The sequence below is a fragment of the Cladophialophora immunda genome (assembly GCF_000835495.1).
Source record: "Cladophialophora immunda strain CBS 83496 unplaced genomic scaffold supercont1.2, whole genome shotgun sequence".
In the NCBI taxonomy this organism is placed as follows: Eukaryota; Fungi; Ascomycota; class Eurotiomycetes; order Chaetothyriales; family Herpotrichiellaceae; genus Cladophialophora; species Cladophialophora immunda.
This window is the reverse complement of record NW_015622542.1, coordinates 3,336,333-3,361,872: the sequence shown is the minus strand read 5'-3', so window position 1 is coordinate 3,361,872 and position 25,540 is coordinate 3,336,333. Positions and strand designations below refer to the sequence as shown.

Genomic DNA, 25,540 nt, shown 5'->3' with positions numbered 1-25,540 from the left:
GGTTTCATGGGGAAAAAACATGTGCTGGGCTGGGTACGTCATTGCGTCGTCCAGACTCCGCAAATTTCTCGTTCCTCTCTGCCGTCGTGTGATCGGTGATTCGATCCCCCGAAATCTGGTGATCAGATGCCTCGAAGCGATCAATATTTCTTGGATCTGAGCTTGACGGCCCATCATCGCTCCCAGAGACTAGACGCCTGCCTCGTACCGATTGTCACTTGAAAGCAACAAGCAGCCTGCCGTCTATGTCGGATCAGTAGTCTTACTACACATCTCGCTCATGCGAATCAACAACAATCCCCTCGCCTCCCTCAGAGGCCGTGCCACCTGGACGTGTCCTCGCTGCAAAACCCTACAAAAGCCGTTCGACAAGCCACGAAGGGGTTTCACCTCTTATCGGAGACCGGTCAAGGTTGTGAGACCGCGCCAGGCTGTGTATTGGGCGGCTGCAGGTGGATCTGCAGGCGCAAGTCTGTTGTTGTTTGGAGATGACATCAAGCATGGCTGGCTCGCAGCAGAGAGGACCGGAAGGGTGGTGTCGACGTTGGCGGTGTGCATAAATGAGTATGGAACTCCTATCTCTATATGCAACTCGCAGGCAAGATGCTGACAGGAGCAAGCTACCGAGTAACGCTCAATGAACAGCACGACGATCCGGAAGAGCACGACAAGAGTCTCAAGGCTTGCCACAAACGATGTGCCGACCGGACGCTGAAGGCCATGGAGGCCAATGGGTCAATCTTCATAAAACTAGGTCAACACATCTCGTCGATGGGATATCTGCTACCTACCGAGTACACCGAGACCTTCGTCCCCTTGCAGGACAAGTGCCCTGTTTCATCCTACGAATCGATTGAAGAGATGTACCTGAGAGACACGGGCCATCGAATAGAGGACCACTTTGACGACTTCTCGAAAGAGCCAATCGGCGCAGCGTCGTTGGCGCAGGTGCACTTGGCCGTCATGAAGGATACAGGTCAGAGAGTGGCGGTTAAGGTGCAACATCCCAGTCTCGAAGAGTGGGTGCCACTGGATCTGGCCCTGACAAGATTCACTTTCCGCACGCTGAAGAGAGCATTTCCCGACTATGACCTGGAATGGTTGAGTAACGAGATGGACTTTTCTCTGCCGCAAGAGTTGGATTTCAGGCTCGAGGGGCAGAACGCCATGTATGCGAAGCAGTACTTCGGACGGCATACCCGGTTCCCGCTCGTCATCCCTCAGGTGATATCGGCCAACAAGAGAATTCTGGTCATGGACTATGTTATGGGAGCGAGGGTGGATAATCTGCCCTACTTCAAAGAGCACAACATCTCGCGCGCCGAAGTGTCGGCGACGCTGGCGCGCATCTTCAACGTCATGATCTTTTCGAGAGGCGCTCCGTTACATTGTGATCCACACGCAGGAAATATTGCCATTCGCCACAACCCCAAGAGGAGGTATCCTTATAATTTCGACGTCATTCTCTATGACCATGGGCTCTATCGAATGCCGGACGACAAGTTGAGGAGGGACTATGCGAAGCTGTGGCTCGCTGTTATCGACGCGGACGAGGAGAAAATGCGCAAATATGCCTATGAAGTCGCGGGCATTGGCGACAAAGAATTTCCCCTGTTCGCCTCCGCCATTACGGGCCGCGACTATCGGGTCCTGACTCGTAAGGAGGTCACCACTTCAATACGGAACGACATGGAAAAGGAAGCGATCGGCGAGGTCTTTGGACAAGACCTTCTCGCGCAACTTGTCCAGCTGCTGGGCCATGTCCCCCGCATCATCCTTCTCATACTGAAAACAAACGATCTCACGAGGAGTCTGGATGAGGCACTGGGGTCGACTCAGCCGATGAGGCCAATGCTGATTTTGGCCAAGTACGCGAGTTGGACTGTCTGGCAGAACGAAAAGGAAACGATTCGGCGGAGGGGGAGTCTCTTCCTCCCGCAAAACTTTTGGAGGCTGTTACGGGCATGGGCGAGCTTCATGAGGGTCGAGCTGAAGTTGTTTGGCTATGAGCGGTATTTATCTCTACGACGACACTTGGGTCTCGACGAGTGAGTGACTGCGCTTGGGCGGACTTCTGGTAGGATTTGGACAGGCTTTCTCGGCTGATTGATGTTAGCGAGGCGCTGGATACCGTTTAGAAGGAAGGAAAGAAGGAAAGGAAGTGAAGTGCACCGTACTGCGCATAAATAATGAAGGTGGCTGTGATCTAAGCAGCCTTCGTCGCTGCAGACACAGCCGCCCAGCCTCGTCACGAGGCAATCCAGACCCTTATTGGCCAGCCCCTCCTCGCAAGGCTCTCGACAACATCGTGACGCTCCAGGTTGCGACTTCGTCTCCAGATGCAACCCGTCGTAACTTCCTGTATCTCTCTGCCAAAGAATTCCATCCTTTTCCAACCTCTCCCTCTGTTTCCTTGCTGCCACCCGTCTACATTATGATTATCTCCGGCATACAATCTTCCGCACACGGCACAGAAACGAAGAGTCATATTTCCATCATTTGCATTACTTAATATATTGGCAAATTCGTCCCCAACTACTTTTGTCATCGTTAGTATCAGTCTCGGTCTCGTGGACCCGTTGTGTGTCGTTCATTTGGTACCTCTCGTCTGTCGCCTTTCACCAATATGATCAATCTCGGACTCCAACGAGTCACCCAGTTGCTTAACCCGCTGTTCAGTGCACATCCCACCCTACCTTGGAGAGCGGTCCACATCGCTGGGACCAATGGCAAAGGCAGCGTCGCCGCCCTGGTCTCGACGTTTCTTGGCCACTTGGGTTACAAAGTTGGGCGATTTACCTCTCCCCACCTGATCGACCGGTGGGACTGCATCACCCTCAATAGGGTGGTTGTCGACCAAGACCGATTCTTGCAGGTCGAGCAACACTTCCGCGAGCGGAACACCAAGGAAAACATCGAGGCGTCCGAATTCGAGATCCTCACGGCCGCAGCCTTCCAGCTATTCACGGATGCGAAGGTAGATGTTGCCGTCATCGAATGTGGACTCGGAGGCCGGCTTGATGCCACCAATGTGTTGAGACCGGAAGATGTGGTGGTTAGCGTCTTAACAAAGGTTGGGCTGGATCATACTGAGTTCCTGGGTAACTCGCTCGAGGCTGTCGCCACGGAAAAAGTGGGAATCTTCAAGCCGGGGGTGCCCGTCGTGCTTGACCAGAGCAACCAGAGCAGTGTTATCGACGTGGCTGAAAGCAGATTGAAAGAATTGGGGTGGGGAGGAGACGGAACAGAAGGTATCTATATTTCTGTCGAGGAGAAAAGGCGTGAATTTGAGGAGGTCATTCGGCGATTAGGTCTGGCGAAACACCAGGCGCAGAACCTGTACCTCGCCTTTTCCTGCCTTCGGATTGCGGAGGAACGCCTCAGCGCCTTGTACGCACCCAGACCGCACCGCCCCGGGGAGACATCACCGACACCGTTGGCTTTCCCCCGGGATTACCTTGTTGCTACAGATCGAAAGCGTTTTGAAGCAGTGAAGTCGGCCCTCGAGATACTTATCCCGCAGGCCCAATCGTCACTCCCTGGTCGCCTGCAATGGCTCGTGCTTCCACCCACACTCCTGCCCCAGAATCTACAGGATATGGCAGCACAATTGCAAGCTGACCCAACAACTTCCAGCCTCAACGCAGAGGTCCTCCTCGATGGGGCCCACAATCCGCAATCAGCTACAGCTCTGGCAGCCTACGTCAAGGTTCAATGGCGGCCTACTGATCCTTACCCTTCGATACCTGTGACATGGCTCTTGTCTGTCAAGAACGACAAGAAAGTCGACGAAATTCTCCAGCTGCTGATCGGACCCGCCGATAATGTTGTGACGTGTTCTTTTGGGCCTGTCGACGGAATGCCGTGGGTGAAGAGCATGGGAGCCATTGAACTGGCGAAGATCGCCAGGAAGTACACGAATGGCGTTGTTGAGGCTCTTTGTGATGAGTACATCGAAGGCATTGTTGGCCAACGTGTTCAAGCCACTCCTGACGAGAAGATGAGAATAATTCTAAGACAAGCGATCAGCGTCGCTTCAAGGGACTCGAGAGACAGCCGTTTGGAATTGAAGCTGTGTATCACAGGGAGCCTGTACTTGGTGGGGGATGTTTTGAGGTGCGTCCGGAATTCAGGCGGGTCAATTATCGACGGGCGGCCTCCAGCTCCCACGAGAAGCGCTCGTACAGTCCACGGGCAACACCCTTGAAGAAGGCGACGAAGAACACCCGGTGCCTGTGAAAAGAGGCACTTGCAAATGGACACGTCCTTCATGGATAGAAGGCAAGTCCAAGTTGGCTCTGAGGTCGACCAGGTTCAGTCCACAGCATCTCATACACGATCAGAGCGAAAGAGCTGCTGACTGAAGGGGATATATACGGAGTGGTGAAGCCCATGCTCCAGGTGTAGTCTCGAGACTCTGCGCAAGTGCTGTCCAGGCGTGACCGGTTCGAGCCACTGCTCGACAACTATACTACTGCAGCCTCGCCCTTTCCTACCTCGGCGGCTTCCTTTTGATCGCTGGGGCTGGTGGAAGCAGTCCCAGCAGGCCTAACCATGAGAACCTGACAATACCACCCTTCTCCTCTCCTTCCATCATCCTGCACTTGCTTCAGCCTCTGCTCCGAAAACTCGACCCCTCTGTCTCCCCCATTTTCCCATCGATGGAGGTCCACCCATATCTCTGCTCCGCCTGGTTCGTCGCTTCCTCCTGGATTGAATCTTTGGAATCCCACGGATTCGTAGACCCCAATACCCTTGGGCGAGGCTTCCAGCATACTGGGCCACCCTCTGCGGTCAGCCTCGTCGCATGCGTACCGCATAAGCATCCCACCCGCACCGCGACGATGGTGAGCTGGATCAGTGTACAGGTTATCCACAAGGACGTGGGAGCCGAGGAAAGCATTGAGCCGGGTCCGTGCCTGGACGAGATGGGACCAGAAGTCTGATGCAAGGGCGGCATGCGAGTACGGCGGCCATGTTCGTTTCGCTGTTGAGGAGGCGCCGGCCGAGTTTTGTTCTGGTGCTGTGGTAGTGTTGGTGGTAGCAGAGGCCGCTGGAGCCGGACCATTATCGATGATGTAGTATTTGATGGCGGCGATGACTCTGCCCTTTGGCCTCCCTCGGGCGTTTACCGTTCTTTGCTCCTCCTCCTCCTCCTCCACCACCACCACCACCTCCTCGTCGGCGGGTAACGTATCGTCCAAGACAACCGCGAACCGACAGTTCTCCTCCCGGTGAAACGCCTGGGAGTGGCGCTCCAGCATCGAGCTGATGTACCCCGGATACGCCTCGGGCGGGCCGTAGTAGATCGCCCGCATGAGCGGCACGGTGAGCCAGGCGGCGAGATGGATCCGCGCGATGGCGGGCAGGTAGAGGTGGTCGTCCGGGTTGGAGGGGGAGAGCAGGCGGACGTGTAGAGTCATGATAATGGTTGTTGTGTTTTCTGGACGGCTGGTGTCGGGGCTGGGGTTCTGTTCTGATGCGTGCGTGGTTGTGCAGTAGTCCGGGGGTGTGATTGTGTATGTATGTAAGTAAGTATGTATGTACAGGACCTTTTTTCTATCTACTGTCTATGTACCCATGTATGTTTGTACCCGTGTTTGTATGTATGTATGCATGGATGGATGGATGGATGTAAGTGAGTCACCACCGGAACCGGGAGACGGGACTGGGGACTGGGGAACAAGCAAACTCGGTAATATTGTCCCTTTTCCCTTTCTTCGGAACTCGGAACATGTACTCCGTACTAATAGCGTATTTATTTTCTGCGCCAGGGTTTTTTTTTTTGAGGGGGATGGTGGGAATGATTGTGGGACAAAAAGACTAGCCCGTTGTGTGTGGCTCGTATAGCATGTGCTAATTAGCTAGATAGATAGGTAGATAGATCGATCGCTACGGAGGTACAGAGGTGATCGGAGCACAGACCAAAGAAGAACAAAGGTCGACAAGATCAGACAAGTAGTGCCCTGTCCGATTACATGGTATAGAGAGAGCAGAAAAAGGACAAGAGGCTATAACGTGGATCTCGATACTCGGTTCGGAGCACGTATCATACGCATACCCACACGCATACGCATGTGCAGATCCGGAATTTGGGTTCGTGGTATATAGACCTGGGTCATTGTGAAAGTATATGTTATGCGATCTCCTAGGAATGAACGCTCGGGTTCGTGGACGGGTCTGGGTCTGGGTCTGGGTCTGGGTTATCTTATCGTTATTCGTATCTCTTTGGTTCGACCGAGGAGCTTTCTCTTCTTTCTATCTCCTCCAGCTCGCTTTTCTCATCCTCTGTAACCTAGGCGGATGGAAGGAGGGAGTGAAATGAGGGCGTCATTGCTGGACTAGGCTGGACTAGGCTGGACTGGACTGGACTGCTGATCCGACGAGCATCTCCAGCGTGGCAGGGTGAGTCGTATAGAAGAGACGGATGCACAATGCGGTTCCCGCTTCTTGGCTTCATATCTCGCCTCGGCGACGGTCAAACTCGTGCCATGCCATGCCATGCTCATGTGGGAGGATGGTGTGTCGGTACCGGCTCTGTGGCTGCCCATTTCTGCAGACTCCGCAGCGTCTTTTTGTCTGCCCCGTACAGGTAATACCCTCTCAGGCACGCCGTGAGTTGCTCCAGGTTCTTGCCGCCGCCTCCTCTGTCGCCACTCCCGGGCCGTGGTATGGAGGTCGTCGTCTGGGCTTCACTGCCGCCGTCTCGACCGCTCGTATCTGGTTGAGAAAATACCACTACGTTCGTGTTGTCGCCACCCATTTCCTCCTCGTCTTCATCTTCATCCTTCTCCATCCATTCAATCAGGTGTCCCATGAACGGGATCTCGAGCCGCCACGGACTGAAGCTCGACGCGGACGCGATCGCCACCATGGTCCACAGCGTGACTTCGCGCTCGGTGACGGAGTGAGGGTCGCTTGGGTTGCTGGGCTGGGATAGCTCGAGGGCCACGTTCGATAAGATGTCCAGATAGGGATGGCGGGTCTTGGTGGTGATACCAGCGGAAGAAGACGACGAGGACAATGACGAGGAGGCAGATGGTGTCTTCACCGGAGGCAGTAGTTGTGGTTGATTATGGAAGTTGAAGATATAGACCAGCAGGGCGAGGAGGAGTCTGTGGTGCAGCGATTGTGGACCAACTTCCTCAGTAATGCGGAGGACTCGACTCATTTCGTTGAACGCTTGGTCGACGGGCTGCGGCAGTGGCGAGCCTTTGTCCTCATCCTCATCGTCTCCTTTCCGTTTACTGCCATTGCGGAGGAAATGCGGCTCCCTCGAAAGTTGCCTGAAGATCCGCTGAAGGATCTCGACGGCCTGGGATGTGATGAGACCTTTACTGGCTATCACGGAGAAGAGTCCCTGGAATCCTCCTAATTGTGCCGGCTTGACGGGACGGTCTTCTTTGAATCTGACCAGAACATCGTCCTGGTCGGTGAGTTCGCACACGAACCTGCCGTGCAGGAGAAGCGGCAAGAAGAATTCGCTCCTGGCGGACAATCTATTAGTGAATGACCTCGCGGATAGGGGATGACACAAAATCACGAACTTCAACAGCTCGTCCTGCAGCTCGGCGCTCAGCTTCCTGATCCCACCTCTGGTCCACACCATTCTCTCTTTAGCCCGCTTGTGCATTGAATAAGCATGTAGATCGCCATGCGCCACCTAGACTGTCAGCATGATGCATTCTCCATCAACGAGCCACCCCAAGTGCGAGCCCCAAGGTACCTACATCGACATCCATCAACCACAGGGCGGTCAAGATGGCAGCATCATCGTCCGCGTTCTTAGCCGTCTCCACCTTGTGCCTGAGCTGCTTCAATGCTTCACCCCGGTGGTACAACGCCGTCCAGTGGGTGTTGCCGAACCCCTTGACGTCGATGTTGTAGTACACTTGACTCAAGGCGATCAGCGCGTGGAACAGCTCGGCATTCTGCAGCGCCACGTTGAACCAAATGAGATAGCGGCTGGTCTCGACTGCAAGTGCAGGACTGAACCGTGGAGTGAGAAACCGGATGACTGTAGTGTGAGAGGCTCTGTTAGCAGTGTTTTCGCTTGACGGATGAAGCCAGCATTTCCCCGGTTTGTGTTGTAGGGTTCATGTGCAAAAGATTCAACATGGTAGTAGCCAAAGGGGACCGCCGTTCTGCGTCCAGTCGAGCAGGAGTTGAGAAGACTCACAATAATCTACCAGAAATGGTACGTAAGGTGCGTGGCTGATAGGGTACGTGGTGAAGGGGTCCGCCATGGGGCTTCCCAGTACGCAATCATCCCGAGGCTGGGTTTCTCGAGGAGGGGAGGTCACTTTCGAGGTCGTCGAGGCAGGCTCTGGCCTCCCGCTCGGAGGTGTTTTCCTTTTCGTTTTTGGCCCTGTGGGCGGCGGTGTCTCTCCATCGGATCGTCGCACAAACGGACGATAGTGCGTCCGGTCCAGCACAATACGCTTAGAGGTCGGCCGGTAGCTCTTCGAGGCGAACGACGAGACAGCACGGCGGTTCTGTCTGCTCTTCAGTTCGGAGGGATTGCTGTACGTGATGAAAACGTTGTCCGGGCACGCGAGAGGCATTTGGCTCGTGGTTTCTTAAGCACAGAGTCCGTCCTTGAGGCAGGTGAAAATCGTGTTGATACCGTGCAGAGAAGACAGTGGTCTCCGTCTGAATGGGAGCCGTAGGTATTCAACTTAACGATTGGCCGGCTTGGTCTTGAAGTATCAGTGCCCGCATAGCACAGTGCTCAGCAAGAGGCCATTTGCTCATTTTTGCGGCCGTAAGATGGTCCAGAGACAGACGGGTCGAATGGTTTCAGCCCTCAAAGGTGTATTATATGCACGGCGCTCAGCTCTTTCGCCCACCATCTAGTTAAGCCCTACCGGTAACGAGGGTAAAACAAGCAGGAGATTGGTGGTTCGTGTCAGATCTTTAAACGCAGACAAGGCCGATGGGACTTGCTGCGATCCACGATCCACGGCGCGGCGAGCTATCTCCACGGGTGATTGAAGCAGGAGGAGGAGTGGGAGGCCCGAGTCTAGAGGAGTGTAGGAGGAGACACGAGGAGATGATGGTGTTACGCTGTGTCGCCGCGCAGGAGCCGTAGGACATGGGGGCCGAAGCAGCAGAAGCACCACAGAAGCACCGCCAAATCACGTAAGCAGTGTGCATTATGAAATGGGGACCGCAACAAGCTAGGATTCGGCCTCACCAGCCCTAGGAGAGGGACCAGGATGGTGCTTACTCTGCGCCGTCTGGTCCTTTTGATTATTACTTAATAGCACGCCCTAGGATTGGACGCGGCGCCGGACAAAGAAGGCGTGTTGAAGCGAATACAACCAGGTACGGCAGAGGCCACGGTAGGTCACAAGATCTACTTTTGGGATGACTGACAATGACGCCGAGAATGATGATGATGGCGGTGGTGGAAGTGGGTGGCAGGAGAGGATGGTGATGTCAATCATCCCACCCTCGTATATATCCATCGCTCATGTTGAACGAGCGAAACCCCTGGAACTGTCCATCTCACTCATGCTTCTGCCCACCGCCGTTCTCGGAGAGGCATATCCTGCCCCTGTTGGGCCCGACTGCCACTCTCTTCCGCCCTCCACGCATAATATTCGCCTAGTCGGACCTCAGCGTACGAAGCATAGTCGAAATCGATCTCGGAAATGGTCGCCTGGATCAGAGCCCAGACGCCCCAATAGAAGCCTGGCATGCCACGATAACGGTCCACTTCATCGCACAACACATCCAGCATGTCGTTGGGGACCGGGGCGTCGCTGTGGGCTTTGTACGACCTCAGATAGTCCTGGAGGAATTGGCGGCGCATAGATCGGGTTGGCAGCATGTTGTAATCACAGTCATAGCCACCCCATTCGGCGAAGTGGTTGGCAATATCGAAAGCTGCAGGACAAGGCGTGGCATATTCGTAGTCAATAAAGGAGACCCGCATCGAGTCACCCGCCTTACTACTGGAACAATCCGGTGGCAGCATGATAACGTTTGCACTTAGCAGGTCGCAATGTCCAAACACGAACCCTGACGCACCGGGACCTCGCTCATTGTCCAGGTCGTCGAACGACCGATCTAGTTCTTTCTGGAGTAGTTCCTTGCGTGCCTCTTTTTTCGGAGTGTCGCAGGGAAGAGCATGAACCCATTTCTGCATTACGGACCAGATATTTGGTACCGGTCGCCTCGAAGCAAGACTCCCACTCGGGTGATGGCCGTTGACGCCATTGAGCGCCTCCCTCTTTTCCTCTCCCACCACGGCGGCAATGGGCAGCCGTGCATGCCACTCACCTAAGCGCTTCGCAACCGCGCGCCATATAGGTTCACTGATCAGGTCCTGGGGGGTACAGACTTGACCGATGATGAATCTGTACAGGAGCCCGTTCTTGAATCTTGCCAGCAAGGGAGGGGCCAATCCCCGTTCTGCACACAGAGCATGTGATCGGGCCTCTCGATCTCGGTCGATGATGATCTCGGTGTGGTTGCCATACGCACGGAGGAGGACAGAGTCGCGATCGATCTCGGCTTCAGAGAGCCCTGGAGTGTGTTTTGCAATCTTGAGCAGCTAGATACCAGCCATGAGCCTGGGGCACGTGCCTGACAAGTGAAGCAAAAGAACCCACAGTGTTTGTGATACCGTCGGTGAATTTGACAATTTCGATTTTGCCTGGACCGTCCCTCCATTTTGGTTGGATTCTGTAGACCAGTTCCCGAGCCGAGTCGTCCAGAGACTCGTTATCAAAAGCCAGATCAATGTACCGTAGCTGCGGACGGTGGCCGTTGGAGAAGTCAATGTGGGAATCCATGGCCACGCATGGCCCGCTGGGCGGAAGGAAGGCGAACGAGGCTTCGAGGGGGGTAGGGATGTGGCGAGGAAGATATGGATAGTTCCACAGGGTACAGCGGACAGGAGGCAGGTAGATGGTGGCAGACTTATAGGACGATGGTTACGGGCGAAGTTGGAGGTGTGTCTCTCTTGGTGTGCGTTGTGGATGCGCACTAGTGACGCAGTTGCAGGTGCGGCAGTCGGTTTTCTCTCTGCATGGTGATGTGTTTCTTTTTTGGAGAAAGCCCTTCATGAGCCAGGAACAAGGGACAAGAGCTCAAGCCACACACCCTCCGTCCTCGACGATCGTCCCTCCTCCTCCCCTCCGCACCGTTGCCAATAAAGACTAACGATGGCCCCTGTTCGCTACCAAAAGAACCTGCCCCTCCTTGCCGGATACAACACGGGAAAAGATTCCATCTGTTGTTCACGCTCTTCCATCAGGAGATTCGGGGACCACAAATCGTCAGACGAGTTTCCTTGGCCGCTGCAGATGATCAGCGTTCCAAGATCTTCCTGTGCCGTCGCTGGCACCATGCAAGTGCCGGCCACAGTCCATGCCATAGACCAACGGGTGGGCATGTGGCTGATCCCACTTGGTGGCTCCTCACCCATGCGCTGTTCGAGCATGGCTTCAATGATACCCGGGGGCATTTGCACATCCGATCACTGAGATATGGTGCCCTGATAGCCTGGCTTGAAAGAGGGATAAAAGGCCTGGGAGACCAGGGCTACATAACCCTCCGTGGAACCCTTGGGAGAGTCTCTAACGCCTGTCTCAAGCAAAAGTTCTACAGGCACGGGGTTGCACATGGAAAGGCAGTGATGGAGCATGTGAATGTTTGCTCTGAATTTTTCAGCCTGACAGGAATCCTCAGCCTCGCCTTGCATGACCACCCGACCGCCATATGTCGTTGCACTCTGTATAGAGCCATGCATGGTGTACTGAGCTTTGGAATTTCCTAATTCTTGGCTTTGCTTTTCCCTTTCTTGCCCTTCTTCTTCTCGATCCCGCTCGAATTGACATCCACATGCTCAGCCTCCTCGGCAGCATCTTTGCCTAGCTGGCCTTTCTTCTCCCGGCCACTGCCGCCAATCTTCTCCAGAATGATTGCCGTGCCTCTGTTCTCCCTGTCTAACTTTCTCTTATTTCGTCTGAGCACCTCCACTAATTCCTCTCTCTTCTCGAAATTGTCAGCCTCTGACATGGCCACGACAACAAAACTATTGGGGCCATTCGCCCAGGCCACGATCTCCTCGTCCCCACCCTTCGATCGAATCTTGTGAAACAACAGCTCGTCAAATTTCAAAGGCGGCTCGACCAATTGAATCGAATTGGTCACTTTGTTAAACCGTCCACCTTGCACGAGAGCTTTGAGCATGCGGCCCACCGCCGGCGTGGCAAGGATCTTTTCGTTCTCTTCTCGCTGTTCTTTTCCTTCAACCACCTCGGTTGCGAGATCCGCAATCGCACCTAAAGCAGCCTGGATGTCACCAACACCGGCACAGCCGAACACGGTCTCCGTAATGAATTGACACCCAAAGGTTGACTGCGCGAGATATCGCGCTTGGTGTGTAATCAGGTCGAGAAGAGGCTGGGCCACAGTCTTTACCAATTCAATTCGGCGTGTCTCCGGATCCTTCTTGGATGTTTCTTTCCGGATCTCACGAACCTCCGAAATAAGTGCAGCTGTCTCATTCGTAATGAGCCACTTGGGTGCATCAGGGGACATCAGATAGAGCAGCGAAGTGCGGGCGGTAAGATGTTCGGCCTGCGCGAGCAACTCCTGTTCCCTTGCTTCAGGCTCAAGTTCTTTGCTCAGAAGCTCCGGGAAGATTGTCTTCGACATCATCACTGTATCATCCACAACTTCGTATGCCGTCAGAAGCACACTATGTCCGTATTGGTCGCTCGCAAGGAGTTTGATGTGCGTCTTGAAAAACTTCAATATCCCCCTTCGGTCCTTGGAGTTCCCATGCGCCAGGCAAAGACACAGCAAGCGAGACCCCGACTTCGTAAAAGCGAGGTTCTTGTAGATGTCTCCTTCCTCATCGTCGCGGAGCATGGAGAAAAACTCGGCAATTTCCGGGCTTCCAGGTTTGCAATTCAAGAAGTACTGGAGCAGGGCGTCGTGAAGGATGGTAAAACCCGTGGTCTTCTTTTGAACCAGTTGATTGGTCATTTCATGGAGGTGAGACATGATGGGGCCTCTCTTTTCTGGGTGTTCGGCGAGAAGATTGGAAAGTTCAGCTGTTACCTGCCCGTCTCTTGAGGCGCTATGTGTCTTTGACTTGCCAAAGATGACAAACTCGGGCCCGTACCATTCTCGGAGCATGATGGCCTTCTGCTGCTTGGTCGCAATGGTCCTGTAGATGTCGTCCACGATCCAACTTGCTTCTGGATGGCGTATCAACCTCTTTACATGGCCGTAGAACTCCTCGACTACGGCATCCCGACTTTCATCATCGCCCACGACCATCTTTGCGATTAAGAACTTGGCATACTTCGACTCTGCCAGTTCTCTGTAACTACCCTTTAACTCCGTTGTGATCTGCCTCCTCTGGTCCGGAGTCGCATATTTCAAGGCACATTGAATGACCCGCACAGAGTCATGTTTGAATACGAAATCCTTGACTCGCCCTGATATGATCTGGAATAGCTCCTCGACCAGTTCATCTCGTTCTTGTTTGGGGACGTGGGATTTTCGGCGCAGACGCTCCCAGATCTTCTTTGACCGGGCGATGGAATCGGCGTTCGGTTTGGCAGCCTTGCGGTCTTGAGCGATGGCTTTTTGCTTTGCGTGGGCTTCGCGCGAGGTTTGGCCTGTTTGTTGGGTCGAAGTTAGCAAAGGCCGATCTGTGCCATGACCTCGACAGAGGCGGTGTGCCTGTCCACATACCATTTAAATATGTTTCTGATTTGTTAGATGAACTATAGGTCGTAGACCCTTGCTTTCCCCTCAATCTCTTCGACTTTTCATCTGTTGAATGGGGCGCGGAGGTATCCTTCACCTGGTCGAAGCCTTCAAATTCGTCCGCAGGTGCATCCCTGACTTTTGAGCGGCCCTTGTCGACTCTGGCTCTTTTCGAGGCCTTAAAGTCAGCACTCTCATTTGAGCGCTTGCTTGCTGCCATTTTGAATCTGGGTTCAGTCGCCTACGAGTCTGAACAGACAGTCGAATGGTGGCAGTAAATACCATCAAAACTTTTTTTCGCACCAAGTTTCTGGCATACAAGACAAACAATGCGGAGACGACATTATCGTGCTTGGCATGTTTGTTGCTTATTGTTGTTTCCACACTCTGCACACCTCATCGTGATCTATCTCCCAGCATACAATGTCATTACTCTTTCCGAAATTTGTCTTCTGAAGCGATCCTCCAACTTGGCCTATTTCCATGCTGCAACTGCATCAGCAGCAGACGGTTCTGGAAATATTTCCAGAACTTGAGGAATTTGCATACCTACATACAGCGTGTGACACTCCGCGGTGGCTCATGACCACCCAAGGTCCGGGCAACTAGGGCAATAATGAATTTTTCTTCGCGCGCCTAGCCATAACACTACTAAGCTGGCGTTGCTGGAGTCAAGCCTGATGAGCTACATACGTAAGTAAGTCCATGGTGCCACCTAGACGACTGGGGCGGAGCTGTCGCCCGGCTAAGGTCGCCTAGGTCGTGGACCTGGGGCATGGCTTGGTGTGCCATGCGCCTTGAACCGTCGATGGGTTCCAGGCCCTTCTAGCTGAAGCTAGTCGACTGGCATCCTACTCGTAATGCTCATCTACTTGGTACAGACGCACGCGAGGGATTCGAGCCGACGGTTGTAGCGAGTTGGGTGTTTTGGCAACCGTTCGACTGATGCAAAGGACTACAGTTCTGGCCTCGGACTCGGACTAGGTACTTCGCCCTTTCTAATGGCGTGCATGATCCTGGAGATTTGAGTTGGATGGCAAGCGGAACTTGTCCTGCCTCGAAGGAGCCGTTGTCCACAGCTTCTCAAGCTTTACCGTCTTTGCAGCACGAGGCACAGGTACCGTAGATTCATTGGAACCACGTCTTTTCTCGGTTTACTCCCATGTCCGTCCATCAAAGTTTTCCATCGCAAAGCTTTCACCAAAGGTTTAATTTCCTCACCTGCGCCAGTAGACGGCCACTGCGACAACTGAGAAATGCTGCCATTGATCTCCACTGGAGATGCGGTCAAGCAATGTGTGGCTGCCTGGAGGAGTTGGCAAGTGGCCTGCCTGGGGTGCCTGAGACCAAGGTTAGTGTGCTCAATCATCCCGGGGTTGCGAAGCATCTGGGTGGCATCGCATCCGTGCCGTCACCCAGCCGTTCGTTGTTCCAACGCCTCCACTTCATTTTCACCCGCAAGTCCGCTGTGGAGCTGATGCACGAGTAGAAATGGTAGAGATGGAGATGCGCAGGCATCCAGCTCGTGCACTTTGAGGGGTTGCTGCGCCCTAGTTCTGCAGGTACATGCACTGATGGTATGTTGCTCCTTCTCTCACGACTCACCAGCCGAACGCCTGGGGGCATGTCAAAAGCTCGCTCAAACATCTGAAAAGCGCATGGTGAATGCACTCGGCTCATAAAGCAAGCGGCCAGCTAGTTCTATCCTCAACGAGGCACACCATTTTGATGTCCCTGTATGCACCCCACGCTTTACTCGGACAGAATAGTCCCCCCAGCGGCCCTGGCTATCTGAGGGATCTTACGAGTAATGACGTTCAGCGATCGACATGAAACATCTACGCTCGTATTCTGCTGCAGCATTGATCAGAAGTGCTCGATAGGCAAGAGCCCTTGTTCCGATGGCTCCGGACATGCATACCGTCGAGCTACCGACTATGGGGCTTGCAACCTTCGCCTCTAATATGACTTGCCAGTCGCCTGACTCTGGTACCTGGCAAAGCGAGGGAGATGCTACCCACTGACACAGACTGGGAAACCCCCGAGTTAGACTGGTGCCAACTCCACTCAGGGGTATGCAAGCACTTCAGGGGTTTCATCTCTCAGTTCATCGCTCTTCACAGTTCTCGGGCAACCGGCTCTATGCATGTCAGCCCTCGAACTCAGTACGCTAACCACTCTTTGACGTGCGCGATATCTCTCCATCGACTCCCAGCTACACCGGTCTTTTCTATGCTGCTCAGATGGCTCAAAATATCAATGAAGACTCGTACACCAAGTGGGGCGCATCATCGCAAGTGCCTGGAATGAGGCAACAAAGGATGCAGCAAGAGAAGAATTGCCTTGGCTTGGGGTATCGTGCAGGTGCGAAAGCACTATACAAGGACCATTGAAGTCCTGCTCAAATGTTTGACGACTCTCCCCTCCCACCTATCCTTTCTTTCCTTCCGGTTGTCTCTCCTTGTGCTGCGAGCACGTTCGCTCCTTCTCTGTCTCATCTATCTGCCTTCTGTCGGCTCAGTGCTTCGTCAGGTCGAGCTTTGTGCAGATTGTTCGTCTGTTTCTTTCTACCGCGCCTATAGTCCGACACCCCTCGGCTAATATTCAATCGCAAGCTGCAAGATGCGTCAGAGCATGCTTGGTATCTCTCCTTCAGGATGGCCGCCGGGGCAATCGCCAGCTCAAGCGTTTCTGTCTTCACCTGCGATGGAATCGCCTGGTCAAATTGGCCATTCTCACCCGAGGCCGGAGAGCCCATGCTATGATCAGCAATCCACTTTCTATGAAGTGGTGAAAATACTGCAGAACCTCGTCTCGGTCGGGTTGGATCAGAGACAAATCTCTTATCTTTGCAAACCGGCAAACTTCAATCAGCTCGGAACCCTCGCCAATACGGATGCGGATGTCACTCAACGTGCATGGGATCTTGTATACCAGAGGCTTCCGGGATCGAAACCACGGAAACTATCTCGTGGCTCATCTATCCGTTTCCCGTCTGGGGTTTCTAGTCTTAGGTCCAACCGGTCCAACCGGTCCCACTGGTCCGCCTCTACAGACCTGAGCACTTCGACAGCCGAATCGTACACCTCGGGATCTGGAATCTCATTTAAAGGACAACATCAAGCTCCGGCTTGGGATACTGCCCCAGGGGAGATTGATGCAACGATCTCGTCGGACCCGGCCATCCTTGTGAACGATACCACGATGGCCTTCAACGCAACCAATTTCGAGCAGCCTCAGTGGCAGGACTTCAATCAAGCCGCAAATCCATCAGGTTCCGTTTCTGTATATCGGCCACATCCTCTTGTGGATGTTTCTGGTATTTCTGGTGTTGCCAATGTCTCTTACGCCGCACCAAACTTTGCCAGCTCCTACAAGTACCTCGCAGGTGGATACACAAGCCAAGACAATAGACCATCGGTTGGCGACACTGATTCGACTCATCAGTCGAGCCGCGAAGGGATTCTCGGAAAGGACCAGATCAAGTATCCCTGTCCGGAGCCAGGTTGCAAGAGGTGGTACGTCCGCTCAGTCGAGTTGGCGAAACATTTGCAAGGTGACCACGAAAAGAACGACGTCTTCGTTTGTCAACATGATCAAAAATGCGACAAGCAAACACACCGGCACGCAACCTGGGCACGACACCACAGCAAAGACCACAATTCATGCAAAAAGGGTGATGCTTGTGTAAAGAGCACCAACGATGGGAAGAAACGCTACTGGGGTTGTTATATGTGCATCCACTTGTCGAGAGACGTGTCCTCTCATGCCGATCACCATCAAAGCCATTTCAGAGACGGCACCGCGCAACCTCTGAAATATTCCACCATGATCCTGAGCTTGCTTTCACAGGAAGCGACCAAGGGCAAATGGCAGGCACACTGCTTGACGATGAACATCTCAATCGGAGATTACGACTTTGGATGGCAGCCCGCTCAGTACAAGGAGATTCGCATGGCACTCGAATATGGGAAATACCGCGGCTCTGATATTTCCGATCCTTTCGTCGCAGATTGGCTGCTCAACGAGCTGGTTGCCTTGATGTCTGGTGGGCAGACACGGCCTGAATGTGCTACCCCCCATCCCGGCAGCCTCCCTAATGCAGACGACTCGTGGCTCGATGTCAATCCTCGAAACCGCACCTTCTTTTTGGATACAACCGATGCTGAGTTCACTGAGGGCTTCTGACCCGCTCCCGCTCCAAGACTCTAACTCCTTCAATCATCACGCCATCGGTGCCGCCGAATTTCTCGCTTGCGCTTTTCGGACAGTCCGATCTCCGATGTCTGTCGTCGATATTCCAAGTTTCCCCCTGTGAGATGTAGGCTTGTGTTGGGATTGTTTCGCCACTGCTTCGGGCTTTTCATTGTGCTCCATGTTTTGCAACCCACGACCTGATACGACTTCAACGCCCTTATGTTTAACAGAGACTCCCCCAGCCGACCCCAGCATACTGCAAGATACCCAGTCATGTAACCCTATACCCCCGATTGTTCTTGTGGAATGGAGGAATCGACTTTGTGACCCTCCCTGTATTATTAAAATATTGTTAACAGCAGTTGGGATGTGGACGGTTTGTTTTGGTTGTATTTACTGTTATGTTAGCAATATCGAATTATCTTTTCCCATGATAATGTCCAAAGCCCCACAATACCGCGCAAGGAAGCTCTCGAACACGTTATCCCACAATATCGTTAGGGTTCTCACAGACGCAACGGTCCGAGGCAGCTGTCTATCACGTTTGAACGGGGCGGACGGGGGCCCTTCTTGTCAGGGGCAGCCCGCTGGCTTGGTGGAGCAGTAACTCTGGTTGTTAGGGCCTACTCCTAGTTAACAGCAGCCTTATCCCGGGGGTGACGGCACCACCCTTACTCACCTCTTTAAGCTGTGGGGGCTTAGGAACGCTCAGATCCAAGGGCTAGCGAGGTCACTAGGCGGATGGATAGGGGTCTTTGGTCGCCCCGGAGTCCTTAGGTAACAGTGATTCACTCAGCGGGTGCCGGCAAGTTGGAGAATAATGGAGCAATCCTGGGACGCTACGAGGGAGGCACTTCGTTTGTTGCTGCCACAATTTCCGAACACGATACTCTCTTTTTTTTTCAAATGGGGTCCCAGTGTTGGATATGCTCCTCGTTATCCAAAAAAGGTAATTTGGGACACTAACTAACTGTGGCATCGAAGTCCTCAGGAATTTGTCCGCGATGGCGATCTCCAGTTCTGTTCCAGACGAGGTGGAGCCAATGGTATGTCGTGCATTCACCAGCTCAGAATCCCCTGCTCAGATGTGACCTGCGTACGCCTCGATCAGCCTTACTTCGTCCTTGGGGATTCCTGGTTCCCATACAAGAATCCGCAACAACCCTCGACGGGGAGGGCCAACTCGGGGAGGGCACCGAGTCCAAGGGGCAGTGGCAGCAGCCTCCGTCAACAGAAAAACACCTGATTGACGCAATCCAACCCGCCCAGCAAGGAACCCAGGGGGCAGAGAGCTCTCTGGGAGGTTGGATTGGATGCGACGAGAAAGCTGTGTAACCCAGCGGCGCTTGCATCAAAGGGACCCTGAGCTGAATTCTCCCAATAATGTCATTCTCGGATCGTTAGGAGCGGCGCCAGGTACAGAGCCTGCAGGATCTCTGTAAGCGTCATGTGCGCTTGTGGAGATACCGAACTCCCCGACTGACCGAGAGCTTGAAGCAGGATTGTGGCGAAAATCGTTGCAGACATGCAATCAAGAAATCTATTCTGTGAGAAGCCTTTCGACCTTTGCGCCTCAGATGCACCCCGAGATGTCGCGACAGGGGCAAGAAGCAGTGCCTGAACTCCTTCCTTTTAACGTCCGCTGTCTCTGAAGGTTCCTGAGTCTCTAGACTCGTGGGATCTGCAGTCTGCTCCGCGGCATGGCAAATCATGACCTCCTTCCAGCCTCCACACCGCTCCCAACGCTCCCCTCAAGGCTCGAAGCGGAAAGGTGCTGGAACCAGGGTGTGAATGGCAGCGCTGCCCGGAGTGGCCCATGGACGCCTCCCTTGCATAGCTCACGCGGGAAGTCAACTCAGCAGCAACCCTTCAATACGAACTTCCACAGAGACTGGGCAAACGTGCATGAAGGCGATGCGTAGGATGGCCCACTTCCGACCCCTCCAGGCTTCCGATTCTGACCTTTCACTTACGAGCGCCACCGCGATGCAACTACGTGGCATGCAAAGCATGGCGGGCAGAGCTGCTTGGAGACGGATGATGCTGAGGCTCAAGTCGCGGAGAGTCTGCCAACCACCCAGGGAACCTCTTGGAATGAATCTCCTCCCTTTTTCTTTAATTCCCAATTCTGTTTTCCTATGCTCTGTCCGGCAGCCTTGAAAGATCCTCTCTTTTTTTTTAATCCACAAGACGGTGCTTTGTGTGTTGCTTCCACTCTTTTCAACGCATTGCATAGCATTTGATCCTTACCCCGTCTCCCTCATTTTGACCAGGTCTGCGCCGGCGCAGCCCTATCCAGTCATTCTTCCCCAGTCTCCAAAAGAAATACATTCTCCGGGGTTGCCGTCAGTGTCTGCAATGGACCGCATCTCGAACAACCATCCCTCCATGGCATACAGGCCATTTTTGCCCGGTACATTTGGTAACGCCAACTTCCCGCTTTCTCCGTCTCAGCCTACCAACCTCGGCCGACACGGATACTATGTCGACGAAGAGCTGAAACAAGAGCCAGCCATAGTCAACAGTGTTCAGTTGCTCCTTGAGGCTGGCCTGGACCTTGACAAGATCTTCAAGCTGCGGCACAACGAATATCGAAATGCCTTGGACATACTAGGCGGCGCTGAAGACGAGGAACTTTATGCTACATGTACATTTGCCGGTTTAATACAACCTCGACCTCCTCCCCAGCATATGAGAACGAGCCTGTCGCAACAACCATATGCATTACCCCAATCCCGAGTGCCCAGCCTCATCTCAGATCGTTCGAGTCTAAGATTGTCTGGAAATCTCGGAACCCCAGTCCGCGACAATACCGCTTCTGGGTTTGTATATGCTAGCGATATGTCACCCATGTCCCCACAGTGGCCCTTGCCCGACGACATGTTCCATGCACCTCCTGCGTGTGTCCAGGACACAACCATGAATTTTCCGGCAACCGGCCAGGAATATCCACAAGTCTACGCACCAGATACGCAGTACGCGAACGACGCGAGTTCTTATCAGCAGCTGCAGCAAGGCAAGCATGGCGTCCTTCCCGCCATACCATCCGCACTTGGGTTGCCTTTCCTAACAAGTGCTGAGAGTCGGTCGATCCCGCCGAGTGAGGGTGGACGAGGGTTTCCCTTTATCGATACCATGAACCAGCCCTCCTTGATGGCTGAGCAGGATCCAACTCGGGACCGGAGGCAGAAGTCTAGGTTCCCCTGCCCGGTCCACGACTGTTCGAAAGATTTCTCCAGCACCAAGGAATTTGCGAAACACGTCATCGCCGACCACGACAAGGATTCCACTTTCATCTGCAAGCATCCAACCTGTTCATTCCGGACGCATCGCCCCGAGTCCTGGAAGAGGCACCACAGTAAGGACCACGGCGAGTGTCAGGTGAATGAGGAGTGCAACCACGAGGACCGCCCGCGGGTGAAGAGACACTGGGCGTGCGGTCTGTGCATCAACTTGGAAGTCTGCGTGCAAGGGTTTGCCAACCACTACAAGAGCCATTTCGAGTGCGGCAACGTCCAGAAAAGCGACATCCGCGTCTCCAACATCATTCGCAGCTTGCTGACGCAAGATGCCACCCGAGCCAGATGGGAGGAATTGGACGTGGACCGCCCTCGTCAGGACGGCCTCTTCGTACTCTGCTGGGACGGGAAAGACGTGGCCGAAATCCGCGAAGCACTCGAGTACGAGACGTTTAGAGCGTCCACTCTCGACAGTCCCGATGTCGTCGACGCGCTTCTTCACGAGGTGCTGGTTTGCGGGACACGCCGTGCATAATGCCCTGGGTCTCGGCCGCATCTCGAACCATCCTACCGACGGCGACCTCGTAAAGGCGACATTGTGCAGGCGTCCCGCCCTCAGACACACAGAGGCTTTATCCCAATCAACACCGGAGCATCACCTCGCTCGGTGGTACCGCACGTCAAGCAGTGACTCTGGACCATTACGACTCTCCGTGCGAATTCCTGGATTTGTCAACTATCGAATGTCTGCATGCCCGCCTTCTTCCCACATGGCACACCCGCTTCGAGGAGCCTCTCCACCCCACCTCTGTCTACCTCTCGATAGACATCATTCGACTCGGTTTTGCCCCTTGTGTCGCTGGCAGTCTCCCTTTCTGTTACTCTTCTGTTTACCGTTCGCAAGAGTTTTACGGCCGATTGAGCCAAGCTGGATATTGGACAGGACAAGACAAGACGCTGGCCGTTTGATTGTTTGTTCAGGAAGCTATGGATCACGCTTGCTGTATTTCTATGTATTTGTTCCCCCCACCCCCCCATCATCACGGCCATCAACGACGAAGTCACGGAACTCCATTATTTCTATTCTTGTATCCTATCCTATGTATTACTTTTACCCATGCTTTTACTTATTCCCCATGCCTACAACACCCCGGGATCTCCAATACTCGAGACTTCTTTGCCCCCCACCAGATGTCATGTTTTGAAAATGCCAGCGTCTGTATGAAATCTTTTCACCCTGTGTGTTATTCATGTATGTATGTACGTATGTATGGCCGCGGCGTTATTGGTTAGATAGGTAGTTGGTTTAGCTCTATCTTTGTCCCTGCTATTAATACAAGCGGTCTGCCCGGCTCTGGTTAGCTTTAGCCGCGTGAACGCGCGATCAGAACTTGACAACTTTGTCGAAGCCTTTTCTTCATTCCATCCCTTTTTTTTTCCCTCCGAGTCTCGGTCGTCGGCGCCCCCACGAACAATGAAACTCATCACCCCATATATAATAATAATATATTGCACAACAACTAAGGGCATGGACGAATTAGCTCACAGACGACCACCGTGTCAGGTCAGATGACGACGACGACAACAACAACAACAACAACAACAACAACAACAGAGAAAGAAAAGATTAATGCTACAGTTATCATTACAAGCACATATTATTGATTGTGAGGAATATGGCAACACAGAGCGGCCCTGGAGGCAAGGCGGTTTGTCAACCACCGAAGAACGATGGGCTGATGCCCGCTCGATTCCGCGACCTTGGGGTGAGAGAGAGATTGTGTGAGAGTGTGTAGGAAACGTTTCGCCTTGTGGCTTCCCCTCCGTCTCCTGCTTTCTGTAAGACGAAGTGCGAAAAGTAAGCATGGGGGTAAACGTTGCAGACCCGGCATCAACCCAGGTAATGATATCTATCCTCGACTGCCTCGAGGAGAAAAGTCACTGAGCACTCGCTAGCCCTCGGGCTTCTTTCAGTAGTGCTGGCGGTGCAATTCCACCCTCCTGTGATGTCCAGGGTGGGATCACACTCTTTGCCGAGCGTTACTCATTTCTCATCTGGGGCCTTAGTGGGACTCGGGTCTGGATTTGCCGCCGGCGACGCCACCATCGTCGTCGTCGGTGAGACTGAGATCGGGGCCTGCGTTGGCTCTCCCTCAGGCGCCGGTTGCGCCGGTCCTGCGGTGGCTGTCGCGGACACGGTTTCATCTGAGGGCTCTGGCGCCGAAGCGGAGGGCCCCGGAGAACTCGACCCAGAGTGGCGTTCTGTCGAAGATGGAGGAGCTTGAGCTGGAGATTGCCTCTCGACGTGTCGTTCGGCGCGGGAGGTAGAGCTTGATTCAGGTGTTAAGGGAGTCTGAGGGGGACCGAGGTGTGACCTGACCCGCGTGGGAATAGGGTCCATTGGGTCTAAGGGATTGGGAACGAAGCCGTACGCGGGAGGCGGGTTCGATCGAGGCCGTTGCTGTGAAAGCGGAGGCAGAGGTTGCGGTGGATAGTGATACGCATGAGGGTGTGTTGCGGCTGGAGCACTGCCGGGTGCAGGATTGGGATAGGGGAGACTGGGTGGCCCTGGTGGCCCTGGTGGTGGATAAGGATAAGGATAAGAATGAGGAGGATAGTTCCACTGTGGCGGATTCGGGGGATATTGGAAGTGCGGTGGAGGGAAATATGCATTGGGCGGGGGAGGAGGATAAGGTACGGCCGGGTTGGGAGGCAGAGGCCCCTGCTGGTTCTGGTATTGTAAAGCAGTCGATCGACCCGGCTCTGCGCCTCCTCTCGCCTGTCGCTGTCTTTCAGCTTCTAGATCGCGGATCTTTTGCTCGGCCTGCTCAAGCCTGGCTCGAAGCTCTGATTCGGTCCGGGATATTGGCGCCACTGTTTGGCCGTTGCTCGGGGGAATCATAGGTGCTGGTGTCGCCGTAGCGGCAGGAGGTACAGGAGGTTTAGGAGCTGCTGGAACTCCGGGAGCAGTTAGAGTCTTCTTTGACTGCCGCTTTTTCTTCTGTGGATCCGAAATGTTCCAAATAAATTGCCCGGGAAACATGTTCTTCTTGCGTTTACTCCCGTCGCCAGAGGCAGGGATCTTGACGGTCTCGACGTCGACGGCGGCGGCGGCGCCGGCGGGTGGTTCGGTAGCAGCTGGTCCTTCTCCATCCTCCTCAATCCTACCGAGGAAGTCGAACAAGGGTGCCAAACTGCCCTCTCTTTGTGGTGTGGTTGACGGCCCATCCTCATGCGGAGTCGGCTCCGTAACAGGTTTCTTAGGTCTTGACGGTTTAGGCTCATTCGATTTTCTCTTTTTCTCTCTCACGAGCTTTTCAGGATGGAAAATTTCCAGGAGACGCTTGCGCTTTGAACCGTTGCGCGGATTCGGGGCCCGTTCCTCGAATGTTTTGTGGAGAGGAATGTGTGTATAGTGGAGTTCCAAACTGTTCTTTGTCATGGAAAACTTGATAGAGATCAAGCCGTGGCAGTCCCAGACTGGTTTGCGAACCTTGACGCCAGCCTTGATTTTGGTCACACTCTCATTAGCGGCACGGCCTTTGTTGAGCACCGAATCATTGCAGTCTAGGGTCAATTAGCTACGGAAAAAGATGTGCTTTACAAAGAAACTCACAGTATGAAAACCTGCTTGCTTGATCCTCTCGACTGATCCAATGGTTGTGAAAGCTGTACCGATACCCATCTACGTTTTGACATGCTTCAATGAGGGTCTTGCTGATCCCTTTCTGCATCGTCACCCGTTCCTTGGGATCTTGGATCGTGTGCAGAGCATCAACCACAGTGATCGCGGTCTTGTTGAAAGGGCTGTACACGTATGGCGTCTTTTTATCCCCTGGATCTCCTTTCCCTAGAGGCTCCCTCGCAGCCACCATAAAGGCGGTGGTGACAGGGAAGTCAAACTCGAGCGTGGTGTGCTCACGGTCAAGGGTCGAATCTGCCAAATACTCCTTGAGCTGGGCCTCGAGGTCTTCCAGCCTTGAACATTTGATAACTATGGACTTTGCCAACGGATCTTTCGCGTGGCGACCCTATAGATTTCATTAGACCGGACTGATAGAACCAAGTCCGATGACCCGGGACATGTCCAGCGCAACAAGTATCTCAGACTGGACCGGTACTTACGCGTGGGCGCCTCGGACGCGTTTTCCCGTCGCTGCCCGGCACTTGCCCGACGACACCATGGGCAAAATCTTCGCGGCCATCGCCAGCATTGTCCTCCTGAGTCTCGTTCGGTTGAGCGGGAGCCTCGTCGGGCTGATCGAGGGTTTCTGGCGATTCCATTGTGAGGAGGGGCTGCGATGCACGATGATTAACATTAGGTGTCTTTTGCAAGTCGCAATAGAGACGAGTTGGAGAGACTTCCC

At 53.8% G+C, this 25,540-nt stretch overlaps 9 protein-coding genes across 9 annotated transcripts; 4 read left to right on the top strand and 5 right to left on the bottom strand.

Annotated features, from left to right (window-relative positions):
- Positions 1 to 91: 91 nt before the first annotated feature.
- Positions 92 to 2,328, top strand: PV07_03458 (uncharacterized protein). The gene is made up of 2 exons (XM_016390183.1): positions 92 to 564; positions 621 to 2,328. Exons 1-2 carry the CDS (start codon positions 281 to 283, stop codon positions 2,050 to 2,052), a joined length of 1,716 nt encoding a protein of 571 aa, XP_016252085.1. The 5' UTR covers positions 92 to 280; the 3' UTR covers positions 2,053 to 2,328.
- Positions 2,329 to 2,379: 51 nt separating this feature from the next.
- PV07_03457 (uncharacterized protein) lies at positions 2,380 to 4,638 on the top strand. Its single transcript, XM_016390182.1, has one exon. It carries the CDS (start codon positions 2,627 to 2,629, stop codon positions 4,205 to 4,207), a length of 1,581 nt encoding a protein of 526 aa, XP_016252084.1. The 5' UTR covers positions 2,380 to 2,626; the 3' UTR covers positions 4,208 to 4,638.
- Positions 4,297 to 5,695, bottom strand: PV07_03456 (uncharacterized protein). The gene has a single exon (XM_016390181.1). It carries the CDS (start codon positions 5,421 to 5,423, stop codon positions 4,467 to 4,469), a length of 957 nt encoding a protein of 318 aa, XP_016252083.1. The 5' UTR covers positions 5,424 to 5,695; the 3' UTR covers positions 4,297 to 4,466.
- A 144-nt stretch (positions 5,696 to 5,839) lies between these two features.
- On the bottom strand, positions 5,840 to 9,039 carry PV07_03455 (uncharacterized protein). The gene is made up of 4 exons (XM_016390180.1): positions 8,180 to 9,039; positions 7,731 to 8,017; positions 7,548 to 7,663; positions 5,840 to 7,487 (listed from the first exon to the last, which is right to left on the bottom strand). Exons 1-4 carry the CDS (start codon positions 8,562 to 8,564, stop codon positions 6,506 to 6,508), a joined length of 1,770 nt encoding a protein of 589 aa, XP_016252082.1. The 5' UTR covers positions 8,565 to 9,039; the 3' UTR covers positions 5,840 to 6,505.
- Positions 9,040 to 9,121: 82 nt separating this feature from the next.
- On the bottom strand, positions 9,122 to 11,145 carry PV07_03454 (uncharacterized protein). The gene is made up of 2 exons (XM_016390179.1): positions 10,620 to 11,145; positions 9,122 to 10,561 (listed from the first exon to the last, which is right to left on the bottom strand). Exons 1-2 carry the CDS (start codon positions 10,800 to 10,802, stop codon positions 9,515 to 9,517), a joined length of 1,230 nt encoding a protein of 409 aa, XP_016252081.1. The 5' UTR covers positions 10,803 to 11,145; the 3' UTR covers positions 9,122 to 9,514.
- A 396-nt stretch (positions 11,146 to 11,541) lies between these two features.
- On the bottom strand, positions 11,542 to 14,020 carry PV07_03453 (uncharacterized protein). The gene is made up of 2 exons (XM_016390178.1): positions 13,723 to 14,020; positions 11,542 to 13,646 (listed from the first exon to the last, which is right to left on the bottom strand). The coding sequence occupies exons 1-2, from the start codon at positions 13,955 to 13,957 to the stop codon at positions 11,785 to 11,787; spliced, it is 2,097 nt and encodes a 698-aa protein (XP_016252080.1). The 5' UTR covers positions 13,958 to 14,020; the 3' UTR covers positions 11,542 to 11,784.
- Positions 14,021 to 16,359: 2,339 nt separating this feature from the next.
- PV07_03452 (uncharacterized protein) lies at positions 16,360 to 17,925 on the top strand (the record flags this gene model as incomplete). The annotated part of the gene is made up of 1 exon (XM_016390177.1): positions 16,360 to 17,925. The coding sequence occupies one exon, from the start codon at positions 16,360 to 16,362 to the stop codon at positions 17,923 to 17,925; it is 1,566 nt and encodes a 521-aa protein (XP_016252079.1).
- A 2,063-nt stretch (positions 17,926 to 19,988) lies between these two features.
- PV07_03451 (uncharacterized protein) lies at positions 19,989 to 22,526 on the top strand. The gene has a single exon (XM_016390176.1). It carries the CDS (start codon positions 20,293 to 20,295, stop codon positions 21,706 to 21,708), a length of 1,416 nt encoding a protein of 471 aa, XP_016252078.1. The 5' UTR covers positions 19,989 to 20,292; the 3' UTR covers positions 21,709 to 22,526.
- A 285-nt stretch (positions 22,527 to 22,811) lies between these two features.
- On the bottom strand, positions 22,812 to 25,488 carry PV07_03450 (uncharacterized protein). The gene is made up of 3 exons (XM_016390175.1): positions 25,299 to 25,488; positions 24,790 to 25,204; positions 22,812 to 24,740 (listed from the first exon to the last, which is right to left on the bottom strand). Exons 1-3 carry the CDS (start codon positions 25,455 to 25,457, stop codon positions 23,218 to 23,220), a joined length of 2,097 nt encoding a protein of 698 aa, XP_016252077.1. The 5' UTR covers positions 25,458 to 25,488; the 3' UTR covers positions 22,812 to 23,217.
- Between the last annotated feature and the right edge of the window lie 52 nt (positions 25,489 to 25,540).